This window comes from Talpa occidentalis, unplaced genomic scaffold (genome assembly GCF_014898055.3).
Source record: "Talpa occidentalis isolate TD23 unplaced genomic scaffold, MPIMG_talOcc4v2.1 talOcc4.9, whole genome shotgun sequence".
Lineage (NCBI taxonomy): Eukaryota > Metazoa > Chordata > Mammalia > Eulipotyphla > Talpidae > Talpa > Talpa occidentalis.
The window spans coordinates 47,247,744-47,263,432 of NW_023605305.1; the positions used below are offsets into that span (position 1 = coordinate 47,247,744).

The 15,689-nt window shown below is 37.4% G+C and overlaps 1 protein-coding gene across 2 annotated transcripts; it reads right to left on the reverse strand.

Moving 5' to 3' along the window:
- Positions 1-791: 791 nt before the first annotated feature.
- IFI44 (interferon induced protein 44) lies at positions 792-15,689 on the reverse strand. Of its 2 annotated transcripts, XM_037500290.2 has the most exons (9): positions 15,558-15,689; positions 15,170-15,334; positions 14,465-14,913; positions 12,794-12,830; positions 11,930-12,125; positions 11,282-11,431; positions 10,082-10,253; positions 3,842-3,942; positions 792-2,096 (listed from the first exon to the last, which is right to left on the reverse strand). In XM_037500290.2, the coding sequence occupies exons 2-9, from the start codon at positions 15,304-15,306 to the stop codon at positions 1,914-1,916; spliced, it is 1,425 nt and encodes a 474-aa protein (XP_037356187.1). In that variant the 5' UTR covers positions 15,307-15,334; positions 15,558-15,689; the 3' UTR covers positions 792-1,913. The 2 variants fall into 2 exon arrangements, with proteins under 2 accessions (XP_037356187.1, XP_054547340.1); XM_054691365.1 differs by lacking the exon at positions 15,558-15,689 and having other exon boundaries at positions 15,170-15,372.

Here is a 15,689-nt window from a genome sequence, read left to right on the forward strand (position 1 = left end):
GCTAAAGCTTTTCCATTATAAATCTCTCAGTCTCTTTTGTTCCAGATTCTATTCAAACTCACATTTCTTTTTGGTCATTTGATATATAAAGGTTTAGGACATCTTGGATGCAACATACAAACCCTCTAAAATACAAATATCCTTACAAGTCACTCAACCTCTTTCTAAATAGTAAGGCCTGGAAAACATATTGTATGTGTGTACAAATAAAATCCAATATTTGGTACAGTTTCATGCAAAGTGTTCAAGGATCTCAGTCTGTTTTCCCTTAAAATTGAATTGAATTAGTTTCCATAATTCTCATTTTTGATTTCTGGATCCCTTCTCTTATAGAGAACCTATCATGATAACATAATTGTAATGATGAAAAAACTTACTTTTGATAATGAAAAATATAAATTTTATCTTACTAAGCCATGACAGTAGACTAGAGAATATATAAGTACCTTTGAAGGAGAATATGAAGTTACATTGTTGTTCACATGAGAAAGTAACTTAAACTTGACTTTCTTTTGACACTGGAATGGAAAACAAAACTTAAGAAGGAAATTGTATAACATATGTTGTGTTGTGTGTCTGTGTGGGTGGGGGAGTTGTATGTATATATGTATGTATAATATATATACAGTATGTATATATTCACTGTATAAAATAGACATACATTCATTATTGCTGCTAATTCTTCACTCCTTTATGTAATCGCACTTAAGAAGGTTTTGTCAAGCAATTGAACTACTAAAGTGGGATATTGAATATGTTAAATTTCAAGATAGAGTTTAAATTTTTGAATAGTTTAATTCATTACATTTTTAAATGCAACCAAAATTTTTCAAAGTTCCTTTAAACATAAAGGTAATACTATGAAAGCTAAGCATACACATACTCTATGACACAACAACTCAGTTCTAGATATATACCCAACAGAAATGTTTCCATATTTCCCCAAAAGGCATGTTCCAGAATATTTAGTGCAGTGCCATTGATTAAAGCTCCCAAATAGAAACTATCTAAATGTCCATCAATAAGAAAAATGAGAATAAGTAATCTTTATTTCAATAATATAAATCAGCAAATGCATTACCAAATGAAAGTAAAATCCAAAAGAACAAATAGTACCATATTTGATATATAAGGGATATATAATGATATTAATGGTTAATGATTAATGATATATAAGGGATAAGAACAGTCAAGAATAATCTATGTAATCAGATATCAATATATTGGATTTCCTAAACAATAACTAGACTGCGGCATAAAGAAGACTTCAGGATGCTGATGATGTTGTTTCTTGTTTGAGTTCTACTTCTAGCTTGTTCAATTTGTCAAAATGTATTGACCCATATACATATTGACAATCTATGTTTTATTTATACACTGCACTTTAACAAAAATCTTTTAAAATTTTATTGTTAACTATTTTAGGTTAGTAATTACTTAGGTTAGTAAATATTTTAGATTAGTAACTATTTTAATTTTCTTTATCAAACTTCATAATATAAATACAGAATTAATTTTTTAAAAATCTTCCCAATCTATAAGGTACATACCGTTGTCTCTCCATCTCAGTCATATCAACAATGGACCTGACACTGATTAATTCCCTTCTCTTAATAATAAATCACTCTCCCTGGATAGGTATAATCCATGATAAGCTGATCATATTTCCTTTTACTTTTGGATAAAGTGATTGCTACTGGAGGAAGACATATAACCTCAAGTTAGATCCACTGTAGTCTTATTTTGAGAATGTAGCTGTATGTGTTGTACACAGGTTGACAACAAACAATACAGGTAATGCTAAATTCTGAACCCATACATATAAAAGGCATGTGCCTCTCCCTAGCACAGACCATGCTACAGTCAAGAGGGAATAGTAGGAACAGCCACTAGCCACGTGGCTGATACTTTCTTCAAATTTCTACAAATTCACAAGGCAAATCCTCTAAGTAGTCATCTGCAGCCCACAGCATCTCTCTCAACACAGAGAGGATCAGAACATCTCTTACAGAGTCCAGCTCCCACGTTGAGGAATAATTACTAACCACCAAGATGTCAGAAAGAGCAAATCCAAGTACTCTGTGGACTGCTTGTACCTGGAATGCAAAAATCAAAACTCAGAAATATCAAAATAGACAAAAATATTATTTTATGTTAATTTAAGTTATGGAACCAATAGCAAATAGTAGGGGCTTGGCAATGTTTTTCTGGTTGGATAAAATGGGGCTAAGAGGGCCTCCCCAGTGGTGCAGTGGTTGAGTGCTGGGCTGCAAAGCTGCCCACAGATTCTGCAGCACCAGTTCCATCCCCCGCCACCGGCGAGGGTCCCACATGGCGTGCAGACCTCTCCTGCCATCTGCTGCTCCCCTCAGCAGTGTATTTCGTCAGTCTGCCTGTTTTGTTTACCGCTCTGGCTCTGAATTCTCTCACCCTCCCACGCTTCTGACTGTACCCAGTGCTTGTATAAATAAATAAATAAATCTTTTTAAAAAATTAAAAAATAAAATGGGGCTAAGATCTGGTCCCATAAAGTGCTCTCTTAAAATAATTCAAAAGTCAGGTCTCCCCGGTGGCGCAGCAGTTGAGCGCTGGGTTGTGAAGCTGCCCGCAGCCTCTGCAGCGACGGTTTGATCCCCGGCTGCTCCCTGGCCACCAGGAGGAGGGTCCCACATGGCGCGCAGACCTCTCCTGCCGCCCGCTGCTCCCCTCAGCAGTGTACTTCAGTCCTTCTGCCTGCTCTGCTCCCTGCTCTGGTTCTGGTGAATTCTCTCACCCTCCCGCGCTTCTGACTGTACCCAGTGCTTGTATAAATAAATAAATCTTTTTAAAAAAAAAAGATTTATTAAAAAAAATAATTCAAAAAGTCAACCTTGAATATAATTGGTTAATTTCACTAAAAATGTATGTGGAAAGCAAAAGGGTAAGGGGCCCTAATGAACTAAAGTGGAGGACTATGACAGTTTTGGTGGTGGGTATAGTGTGGCAATATACACCTGATAAGGTATGGACCTATACCTCTGAATCATATATGGTGTTACAAACAAATGTTACCTTAATGTGTATGTGTGTGTGTGTGTGTGTATATATATATATATATATATATATATATATATATATATATATATATATCAATAAAGAACAAACATCAATTAAATGCAAAAGGTAACTAATAGTTCTATATAGCCACCTTGAAGTTGAAGTATTTATCTGCATGTACAACAGAGCCCATAATTTCTGTTTTCTTTAAAAAAAATATATTCTCAGAATAAATCTATTTTACTTGACTAGTTTAATGCTGATGCTTAGTTTTTTAAAAAGACTTATTTCTTTTTATACAAGAACCGGGGTACAGGCCAGATGCTCAGGAGGGTGAGAGGATTCACCAGAGACAGAGTGGGGAACAGAACAAGCAGACTGACAAAATACACTGCTGAGGGGAGCAGCAGGAGAGGTCTGCTCTGCTCCCCGCTCTGGCTCTGGTGAATTCTCTCAGCCTCCCGTGCTTCTCACTGTACCCAGTGCCTGTATAAATAAATAAATAAAAATCTTAAAAAAAAAAAGAAAAAGAAACTATCACACTGGATTATTCATTAAAGGTAATCGATAAATATTTGTTGAATTGAACATATGGAATTAAATTGCAATAAACAATTATCTTTGTCAGTATAAAAATAAACATATCTTGAATTTTTTTAATTTGGACTATAAATCTGAATTATTCAACCATTTTATTTTTTCTTAAACTCAGTACATGTATATTTCTATTTTTATACACAGTAATATATTATGATTATAGTGACATACTCCAGAAAATATGTTTACAAAGGACATCATTCATTACCTTAGATTTCACAGGCACACATTTCTGTATGTCTACAAGGTCATTCTCTGTAATCAGATCCAAGTTATCCACATTAGTGAGCAAAGCCAAATGTACCACACCTGTGCCAAGCAGATACATATTGTTTTAGCATTAAGAACAGCATCAGGATAGAACAGGGACCTTTCTTCAGTAAAGACTGCTTGAAACCGGCAGAAGGCTCCCAGAGGAGCCAGAGGTGAGCTAGGAAGTTCGCCCACGCCAGGCCCCTTCTGACCAGCAGTCCAAGCCCAGAGCCTGGCTGGGGCAGACCGGGCGCGCAGAAGAGTGTGCCTGAGACTGAGAGCGCGTCCTGCATTGCCATTTTAGAATGGCACGCAGGGAGTGTGTCCTGCATCGCCATTTTAGAACAGGGACATTTCTTCAGTAAAGACTGCCTAAAACCAGCAGAAGGCTCCCTGAGGAGCCACAGGTGAGCTGGGAAGTTCACCCACTCCAGGCCCCTTCTGGCCTGCAGTCCCAGCCCAGAGGGGGAGTGGGAACCCACCGCCGGGGCAGACTGGGAGTGCAGGGAGTAAGTCCCGCATCGCCATTTTAGAACAGGGACATTTCTTCAATAAAGACTACCTGAAACCAGCAGAAGGCTCCCTGAGGAGCCACAGGTGGGCTGGGAAGTTTGCCCATGCCAGACCCCTTCTGGCCTGCAGTCCCAGCCTAGAGGGGGAGCAGGAACCCACCGCCGGGGCAGACCAGGCACGCAGGAGAGCATGTCTCAGCATCGGCATTTTAGAACAGGGACCTTTCATCAGTAAAGACTGCTTGAAACCAACAGATGGCTCCCGGAGAAGGCAGAGGGGAGCAGAGAATTTCACCCAAGATGCCGGCCAGTCCCAGCAACACAGTGTCCCATTAGAAAACAGACAGTAGGGAGTAGAAGAACCACACGCAACCTAGCAACTCCTCAGGAATAAAGCACACCACAAAAAGAAAACCACCCCCCAGATTTCAACGACAGTAACTTGGAAGAACTTCTGAGCCTACCAGAAAGAGAATTTAAAATTGTCATGATTAAAAAAATAACAGAAGTCATAAAGGATAACAATGATAAGGGGAAAATAATCAATGATCAGAAGAATTAAATTGAGTCCCTAAAGAGGGAAGTAAAAGAAATGCAGGAGATCAAAGAATTAATGGAGGCACTAAAGAACTCTGGGAAAAGCAATGAAAGCAGAATAGATGAAATGGAAGAACGAATAAGTACTCTTGAAGACACAGAAATAAAAAGAACCAAAACAGAAAAGGAAAGTGAAGTACGAAGGAAAAAGACTGAAGAAAGACTTCGAGAACTATCTGACTCCATGAGGAAAGGAAATATAAGAGTTATAGGAATACCAGAAGGAGAGGAGAGAGATGTAGGAACAGAGAAAATATTCAAGGAGATAATTGAAGAGAACTTCCCAAACGTGAAGAAGGAGCTGAAAATTGATATACAAGAAGCCATAAGAACACCAAACTTCCACAACAAAGGGAAAAATACAGCAAGACACATAATAGTAAAGCTCCCAAGAATCCAGGACAAGGAAAAAATAATGAAGCTGACAAGAGGGAAGAAACAGATAACATTCAAAGGAAAACCAATCAGGCTGACATCAGACTTCTCCGAAGAAACAATACGGGCAAGGAGAGAGTGGAGGGACATAGTCAACAGACTCCAAGAAAACAGATGCCAACCAAGAATACTCTATCCCGCAAAGCTCTCCTTCCTCTATGAAGAAAGAATAAGGACCTTCCCAGACAAACAGAAACTCTGGAATTTCATTACAACTAAACCCCCACTCCAAAAAATACTACCAGGAGTCCTAAAGCCTGAACCTCAGAGGGACGAATAACAATGAAAGAAGGCCAAAAAAAAGAGTTATTAAAAGAATAAATAAATAAAATCAAAGGAAAGACAAACACAATGGCAAATACAGATGCTAACATATCAATATTAACTCTAAATGTAAATGGACTAAACTCTTCAATAAAAAGACACAGAGTCGCAGGCTGGATTAAGAAACAAAACCCAACCTTTTGCTGTCTCCAGGAAACACATTTAGCTACATAAGATAAAAATAGACTCAAAGTTAAAGGATAGAAAACAATCCTGTAAGCAAGTGGACCAAAAAAGAAAGCAGGAACAGCTATACATATATCAGATAAAAAAGACTTCAAACTCAAAAAGATAAAAAGAGACCCCAATGGTCACTACATTATGATCAAAGAGACAATACTTCAACAAGAAATAACACTCATTAACATATATTGACCAAACGAAGAAGCACCAAAATATATCAGACAAGCTGAAAGCATTTCCATTAAGATCTGGAACAAGACAAAGATGTCCACTCTCACCACTGCTTTTCAATATAATACTGGAAGTCCTAGCCAGAGCAATAAGACAAGAGAAAGACATACAAGGAATCCAAATAAGAAAAGAAGAAGTCAAACTATCACTATTTACAGATGATATGATAATATACATAAAGAACCCCAAAAACTCCACAGAAAAACTAATTTAATTCATCAATCAGTTCAGTAAAGTGGCAGGATACAAAATCAACATGCAAAAGTCAGTAGCCTTCCTATACACAAACAATAAATCTGAAGAAGGAGAAATCAAAAAAAAAATCCCTTTTATTATCAAAACAAAAAAAATCAAATACTTGGGAATAAATCTAACAAAAGAGGTAAAGGACCTATACAAAGAAAACTATAAAACACTGTTAAAAGAAATAGAAGAAGACACAAAGAAATGGAAAGACATCCCCTGCTCATGGATTGGAAGAATAAACATTATTAAAATGGCCATCCTCCCAAAAGCAATATACAGATTCAATGCTATTCCAATCAAAATCTCAATGTCATTCTTCAAAGAAATAGAACAATTATTGATGAAATTCATATGGAATCACCAAAAACCCCAAATAGCCAAAGCTCTCCTGAAAAAAAAAAGAAGGGAATGGAGGCATCACACGCCCAGACTTCAAACTATACTACAAAGCCATAATCATCAAAACTGCATGGTATTGGAACAAGAACAGACACACAGACCAAAGGAATCGAATAGAAAATCCAGAAATAAACCCACAGATTATGGTCAACTAATCTTTGACAAAGGAGCAAAGACTATGCATTGGAGCAAAGAAAGTTTGTTCAATGAATGGTGCTGGGAAAACTGGGTCGCTACATGCAAAAGTATGAAGCTTGACCACTACCTCACACCATACACAAAAATCAACTCAAAATGGATTAAAGAACTAGACATAAGACCTGAAACCATAAAATACATAAAAGGAAATATAGGCGAAACACTACATGATATTCACATCAAAGACATCTTTACAGACACATCACCCAAAGCAGTGATAGTGAAGGCAAAGATAAACAGCTGGGACTACATCAAATTAAAGAGCTTCTGCACAGCAAAAGAGACAATAACAAAAACAAAGAGAAACCCCACCAACTGGGAGAACATTTTTGCACCCAACACTAATGATAAAGGACTGATCACAAAAATCTACAAAGAGCTGATGAGACTCAACAACAACAAAGAAAATAATCCTGTCAAAAAATGGGCAGAAGAGCTAAAAAGAAACTTCTCTGAGGAGGAAATGCAAATGGCCAACAGGCATATGAAAAAATGTTCAACATCACTTGTAATCAGGGAAACGCAAATCCAAACTACAATGAGATACCATCTTACACCAGTGAGAATGGCACATATTAAAAAAACTAGCAACAACAAATGTTGGCGAGGATGTGGAGAAAAAGGAACTCTCCTGCACTGTTGGTGGGAATGCAAACTGGTCCAACCACTATGGAGAGCTGTGTGGAGATTTCTGGACCTACTAAACATAGAGCTTCCATATGATCCAGCAATTCCACTCCTAGGTATTTACCCAAAGGACACAGAAACATCAATTCCAAAGAGCACCTGCACCCCTATGTTTATAGCAGCACTGTTTACAATAGCTAAGCTTTGGAAACAACCCAAATGCCCAAAAATAGATGACTGGATCAAGAAGATGTGGTACATATACACCATGGAATATTACTCAACATTCAAAAAAGATAAACACATGCAATTTGCAGCAACATGGATGGCGCTGGAAGGGATCATGCTCAGCGAAATAAGCCAGAAAGAAAAAGAAAAACACCGGATGGTCTCACTCATAGCAGGAATCTAGAAAACTTAAATAAGGGACCAGGAAAATGAATAACTATAAGAAAGTGAAAATCAAATTCAACAAAAAACTATGAACCAGAGACACTCTATGGGAGGTAGGGGGGTGGGGAGGGAGGGATTGGGGTCAAAATAAGGGATTGCAATTGTATAGGGAATATAAAAATAAAATTTATTTAAAAAAAAAAAAGAACAGCATCAGTATTTTTCAGTGAATCAGCTATCAATTATACAACACACTTTTGGGAAGACTCCCACAACCCTATGAAAAAACATCCCCTTCAATTCTTCATGAGTACTTAGAGTTCCTCTGTCATAGAAAGTCTCCTTTATTGCTTTCCATGATAAGAAAGGAAACTTCAAATGAAGTTAGTTTATTTACCTTTGAAAGAGGTAACTAAAATTTATACTATAATACTGCTGATTGAGCTCATATCCTAGACAAACAGTTGTGTTTTTTTTTTTTTTTTAAGATTTATTTATTGGGCCTCCCCTAGTGGCGCAGGCAGTTGAGCCCGGCGCTATGAAGTTGTCCGCAGCTACTGCAGTGCGGTTCTATCCCAGCTGGCCAGCGAGGGTCCCACCTGGCATGGCAGACCTCTCCTCTCGAGCCCACTGCTCCCCTCAGCAGTGTATTTCATCAGTCTGCCTGTTCTGTTCCCCGCTCTGTCTCTGGTGAATCCTCTCACCCTCCCATGCATCTGGCCTGTACCCCGGTTGTTATATAAATAAATAAATAAGTCTTAAAAAAAAAGATTTATTTATTTATGCATACAAGAACCGGGGTACAGGCCAGAGGTGCAGGGTAGGGGGTGAGAGGCTTCACCAGAGACAGAGCAGGGAACAGGCAGACTGACTGAAGTACATGGCTGAGGGGAGCAGTGGGCAAGACAGGAGAGGTCTGCTGCACCATGTGGGTAGTTTCCTGGCCAGCTGGGGATCGAACTCATGCTGCAGTGGCTTCAGATACCTTCACAATGCTGTGCTTAACCCGCTGCACCACCAGGGAGGCCCCAAAGAGTTGTGTCTTTATGTGGACCAGAGAAAACCACCAAAGTACTCTAATAAATAAGATTGGGAAGAAAACACCTCAAAAAAAAAAAAAAATGACATATACTATGTCAAAGCATCACAATAAAATGTTCCTGAGGCACAATATTAGCCCTCCCTCAAACCCACTCAAGCAAGATCTGAAATTTCAGTGAGCAAAAAAAAATCAACCACTCCCTTTTTTTTATGGTTCAGTTTATAAATTTTATTTTATTTTATTTTAATATTTTATTTTATATAATTCTTACATCATTTTTCATTTTTGCACAATGTATGCATTTTCATTTTGGTTATATTCCCCATACAATTGCATCCCCCCCTTATTTTGAACCTAGTCCTTTCTCTCCCCGCCTCTCCCCCCCACCATAGTGTGTCTCTGGTTTATAGTTGTTTGTTGATTTTGATTTTTACTTTGTATTAATTAGTCTTTTTCCTGGCAACCACTCTCTTTTTCTAGCTGAATCAGACTTGAGATAAACTGGCTCTTTCCCAAACAGAATGGAAAATCATGTCAAGAGAAGTCACTGTGGGTCTATCTTTTTCGGCCCTTATGTTACCTCTCCCTACCTTACGTCTTACTTTCCTATCTTTTTTTTCTTACCGAAATATTCTTTTTTGCTTTCTAATCCTATAATGCCCATGGGGAAATCTAGGACTCTACGTAAATAAAAGCACGATGGGAGGCAGTGGTAGCAAGTAATTAGTACTGTACTGAACTCTTTGTTTATAATAATTTGTTCAATCCCTATAATAAATCTGAGGTAGATGCTATTATCATACTAATTTTATAGATTAGGAAACACAGTGAGTTTAAGTAACTTGCATAAGTCAAGCAGCGAAAGTGAGTGCTCAACTTGATTGAATCACATTGATAGGCCATGGAAAATTCACATGTACAAGTTCTGAAATTCTTCATGCTGTCCAGAAACCATTCTGCAATGCAGTCTAATCTTGTATCCTTAGCACAAAGGTAGAATGAGACTCACCATACTTTATCATGTCACTTCGAATTTGTTTAATCTTTGCTGTCATCTCATGAGACAGGTGTTCAACAGACTTGGCATCTAACACAAATGCCACACAGTGGATTCTGTCCTTCAATGAAGGGTTGTTAATATAGTCACCATGACCTGGTGCAATTGGTTTCGTGGGAATAAACTGTAGGGTAAACATAAAGCAACATACTAATCAGTGAATATTTATGAGCACGTATTATGCAGCAAGCACTATGCAAGTGAATGAAACAGTGGTGAACAAAACAAATGGTTGTTAATTTTATGAGATTAACAACCTGTAGATAAGACAGTGAGTATGCAAGTAGATAACAGACTTTTCACCTAATCAGGTAAACTGCCAAGAAAGGACATGAAATCGAGAGATTAAAAAATAGGGAAAGTTAATCTGATATAGTGAATTAGGATAAGACAAAGTGTTTTTTTAAAAAGATTTATTTGTTTATGCATACAAGTAACCAGGGATCAAATTCAAGCTGCAGAGGCTGCAGACCATTTCGAAGTGCTGTGCTCAACCTCTTGTGCCACCAGGGAGGCCCAAGACAAAGTGTTTTAGACAGAAGAAGCAGTATAAGCAGAAGAAGAGGTGAGTACATTCAGAAAGAACCCTTTGATCATCAAGTAGAATGTAAAGGGTTAAAGTGGTTCAAAGTGAGGCATATTTATTTGATTAGCAATCCCTCTGCCAGGAATATGTATCATAGATATACTGGTGAAAATACAAAGTGACATAATGTACAGGGCTATCAACCTCAAGACAGTTTTTAACAGCAAAATCTCTCAATAACAGAGTAATTTATCATTTCTCTATGAGATCTGCATGAATAAAAAAAATAAAACAATGTTTTTCTGGATGTATAAAGATGCAAATCAACTTTCAATATTAAAATTTCTTGTAATTTCAATCAAGTGGCAACATAAACAATAAAATATAATAAACAAAAAATGTAATAAATATAAACAGTAATATAAAACACAAATGAGGTCACTGGAGAAAGATGTGTAAAAATGGTCAAGAAAAACAAATATGTGAAAAGAATAATGAATATGATTTGTCCATTGAACTATCAAGATATAATTACTATAATAATTTTAAAAACAATATGGTAATTAGGACAAAAATAAGAATTTTAAATATCAATTCCAATTTCTCAATAATCAGACAAGTCTTACCTGGTATCTGTCAGGAATATGGCCTTTTAAGATGGAGACTATGTCATCCGTACACAGTCCTTCCCCTTCCTCACCCAGCCCCAATGAGTCGCACAGCATAAATGGCAGGAGGTTGCCATCCTCTCCATCCTTAATGGAATATGTCCTGTACTGCAGAGAAGAGAGCAACTTTAAGAATTCTTCTGGAAAAAAAAATAAATAATTGAATTTTGATGAGGTCTACATGCCATGAAGTGGATCAACTAAAAGTTCTTAAGTCTAGGGCCTCCCCGGTGGCGCAGCAGTTGAGCGTTGGGTTGCAAAGCTGCCCGCAGCCTCTGCAGCACCAGTTCGGTCCCCGGCTGCTCCCCGGCCACTGGAGGAGGGTCCCACATGGCGCGCAGACCTCTCCTGCCGCCCGCTGCTCCCCTCAGCAGTGTACTTCGGTCCTTCTGCCTGCTCTGCTCCCCGCTCTGGCTCTGGTGAATTCTCTCACCCTCCCGCGCTTCTGACTGTACCCAGTGCTTGTATAAATAAATAAAAAATAAATCTTTAAAAAAAATGTCATTTTTAAAAAAAAAAAAAAAGTTCTTAAGTCTAATTAACTTGAACAAAAAAGCAAAGGTTCTGAGATGAGAACAAAGAAGCAAAGATTGAGAATGGACTTACCTTCTTTGATGTCCCACCTGGATCAGAGCCCACCAAAACCTGCTGGGTTACATGACCTCGGAAAATAGACTTCACTGAGTTGATGAAGCTAGACTTCCCAGCTCCGGTAGGACCCAGCAGCAGAATTCGTGCTTGGTGAACCAGATTTCCATATGGCTTGTAAGTTCTTATCTCAGACAATAACTGCTTCCTGAGCCTTTTTAGGTAACACAATTTTTAACAGTTGACTGAGTTAGTTTGTAAGACCTTACCATAAATTTTCCTAAAATTCATTTTCTATTGTTATGTGTTATTATTTTTCATTTGCAACTTATTTTCTAGTACAAAAGGACAGAAAATTATCCTACCTCAAATTCTATTGTAAAAGAATTACAATATTAACTAAAATCAGACACAAACCTTTCAGATTTAAGTTACTAGGCTATATGAACTTAGGAATAAATATCAATTATGAAGATAAACTGTCAACAATATCAAAATTAAATTTCAAAAACCACAATATGATATGTGACTTTTGAAGTTTGTACAAACTTGGTCTGGAAACTCATAATAAGTATTCTCCCATTGCCAATCATCCCTTCTACAATAATTCCCTAAAGTAGTTAAAACTAACTGCAAAAAATGAAAACACGCAGACAAATAACAACTTTCAAGTGCATAAAAACATTACATGCAATACATCTACACAGAGCCGATTTTATTTTGACATTACTATTACCAAAAATTTCATTATAAAAATAGTTTTGTTCTGTTGTTGATGATCCTTGTTATCTGTTATAATTTGTGCTAAAAACTTTATAGACAGCTTATAAGAGTGTTCAAGATAATAAACACAGTAATAGACCATTAAAGACATTGACTTACTCAGTGACATATTTCATTCTTCTTTCACTTAATATATCTAGGGAAATAATCAAACGATAGTGAAGATTACAAGTTGTTGAATGACTGGTACACTGACTACCAAGGAATTCACAAGGGAAAAGTACAAAAACTGCAGCATAGTCAAAACTAAGTTAAAAAAAAAAAGTGACATCTCTTTAACATCATTTCATTTGGACACCTTTAAAACATTTCATGGCCAAGAATTTTATAGAAATGTCTATTTCCCTGCACCCTTGAAATCCTTGGTATTATCAAATTTTTAATATTTGGCAATCTGTAGTCAAAAGGTATTTTAAGGGCTTCCCTGGTGGCGCAGGCGGTTGAGCACCACACTGTGAAGCTGTCTCCGCAGCCTCTGTAGCGTGGGTTCTATCCCGGCCAGCTGGCAAGAATCCCACATGGCAAAGCAAACCTCTCCTGTCTCTCCCACTGCACCCCCCAGCAGTGTATTTCATCAGTCTGCCTGTTCTGTTCCCGGCTGTCTGGTGAATCCTCTTGCCCTCCCTCGCACCTAGCCTATACCCCGGTTCTTGTATAAAAATAAATAAATCTTTTAAATAAATAAATAAATAAATAAAAAGTGGTTTTGAGCATCTCATTTGTAGAGACCAGTGTTAGAAACAGGGTAGACACTGCAAGACTATAGTGTTAGCAGACCTTTTCTCACTCAATTATTCAATAGGATGTAGGAGATAGAATTGGGGTCCTTTCTGAATCAGAAGAAAGAACAAATCACTTAAATGGAAACAATAATAAATAATAAACAAATCTGAGCTTAGGTTTTCCACAGCAACACTACATCAGTGCCGTGGTAACATTACAACATCCCCCCAAATAAAACGTGATCTAAGAATTATGCATTCTGATAGTAGTTCAAGTATAAAGATCACAGCAAGTTTAGAACTTGCAAATATTTAGGGAATATTATTCCCAGATACTCCTCTTTTAAATGGATAAATATAAACAAGTATTTCATAAAATAAATATAAATAGCCAGTACATACGTACTTGTTAATGATTCAGAGATAAACAAAAAAGAAAATTAGAAACCACCTTTTGACTACAAATTGCCAAATATTTTAAAATTTGATAATACCAAGGATTTCAAGGATGCAGGGAAACAGACATTTCTATAAAATTCTTGTTCATGAAATTTTTTAAAGGGGTCCATCAAAATGCAAATGTGCATAATCCTTAAACTTCAGTTAGTCTTCCAGGAAGTCATCATAAGAAGTGCATATTGTATGCATAAATATATTATAGGAACGCTTATAATAGTAAATATTGGAAACAGTTGAAATGTCCTTGATTGGAAAAATTATTTGGTCTTTTGATATAATGTATATCATGGGAAACTGCATCAGAAATGATCCATTACCAGTCACAAAAATGTCAAGTATTTCAAGTCCTGGCTTCAGTCTAAGAGAATATCACAATCCCAATGTTTGCTTCCTTCTCCCCTCTCTCCTCTCCCTTCCTCCTTTTGTCACGATTGTCATAATTGTCTTAGCAAACAATTTGTGCCAGATTTCACTTTGGATCACCTGGTGACAGGGACAAGTAAAAACATCATTCTTCCCTCCAGAGGAGTCAATTAGATCCTACAAGCACAGAGGAAAGAACTTTATAGGGTTATCTGATTAACCTTACCTTCAAGTCGAAAAGCCTCACACTCCTCGATAGAAATAGCATTACATTGAGGAAGTCCAAGTTTTTTAATTGTTTCTGCGTGCATATTCACCTTCTTGTTTGATAAATCTATGTTGAATTCACTGGGACCTATATTCCTACACGAATTGGAGAAAAAATGTGATCCTATTTTGCATTCTGAAATTTCAGTCTCTTGTAAGGCAAAAGCGATGATGGGCACCCTTTCATTCTTCAAGCCCACAGGCATATATGCCCCAATAACATGATCTCCACTATAAACTACTATTAAAGCAGGTCCTTGGTCATAGCATTTATCAAACAAACCATGATGATAGAATCCTTGGCAGGTAGCCTTATAAAGAAGACTAAACTGTTTTCCTCCAAAATAATTTTGCAGTCTCTTTTCTTGTGTCCATGTCAGACAAGTTGTCACTGCCATACTTCTCAATCTAGTGGAAAATCAAATAATTTCCCGTTAAATACTGAAAAACAGGTAAAAAATAGTGTCACAAAGTCTGTATTGATTCCTCTTACATACTCTGTTACCTATGAATCAAGTAAACAGAAATGGGTGAACAGATAAGAAAAATACTAGCCAGCTTTTTATTCTAAATGATTTTGTTGAATTAAAATTAACTTTTTTAATGAAAAAAAAAGGCTATTACATGCAAGTAGCTAGAATATGTAAAGCATCAGGTCAATTACCTGTTTGCTGAATTCGTGCAAGGGCTGGAACTGAAGCAGTTGCTCTTTCTGGACAGCAAGCCAGGCACAAAATGGGGACAAAAACTCAGCAATCTTGAGGCTTCCGATACAGAGAAAAGGAAACTGAAACTAAGCATGGCCAAACCCCAAAGCAAGGCTTACTTCCTGAGGAAGAAACACAAACAGATTCAGCTCATTTTAGATAGTACAGCCTGTAAAATAATATTGGGTGAATCAAATGGAATTATATAGAAGAAAAACCTAACTGCTCACTACTTTTTTTTTTTTTTTTTTAAGAGCCACCTATTTATACATACAAGAACGGGGGGGAGGGGGAGGGGGGAAGCTTCACCAGAGACAGAGCAGGGAACAGAACAGGCAGACCTACCAAAAGTCCAAAAGTCCAATGCTGAGGGGAGCAGCGGGCTAGACAGAGGAGGTCTGCTGTGCCCCGTGGGCAGCTCCTCAGTTGGCTGGCCCGCAGGGGATTAAACTTGTGCTGCAGAGCTGCAGATAGCCT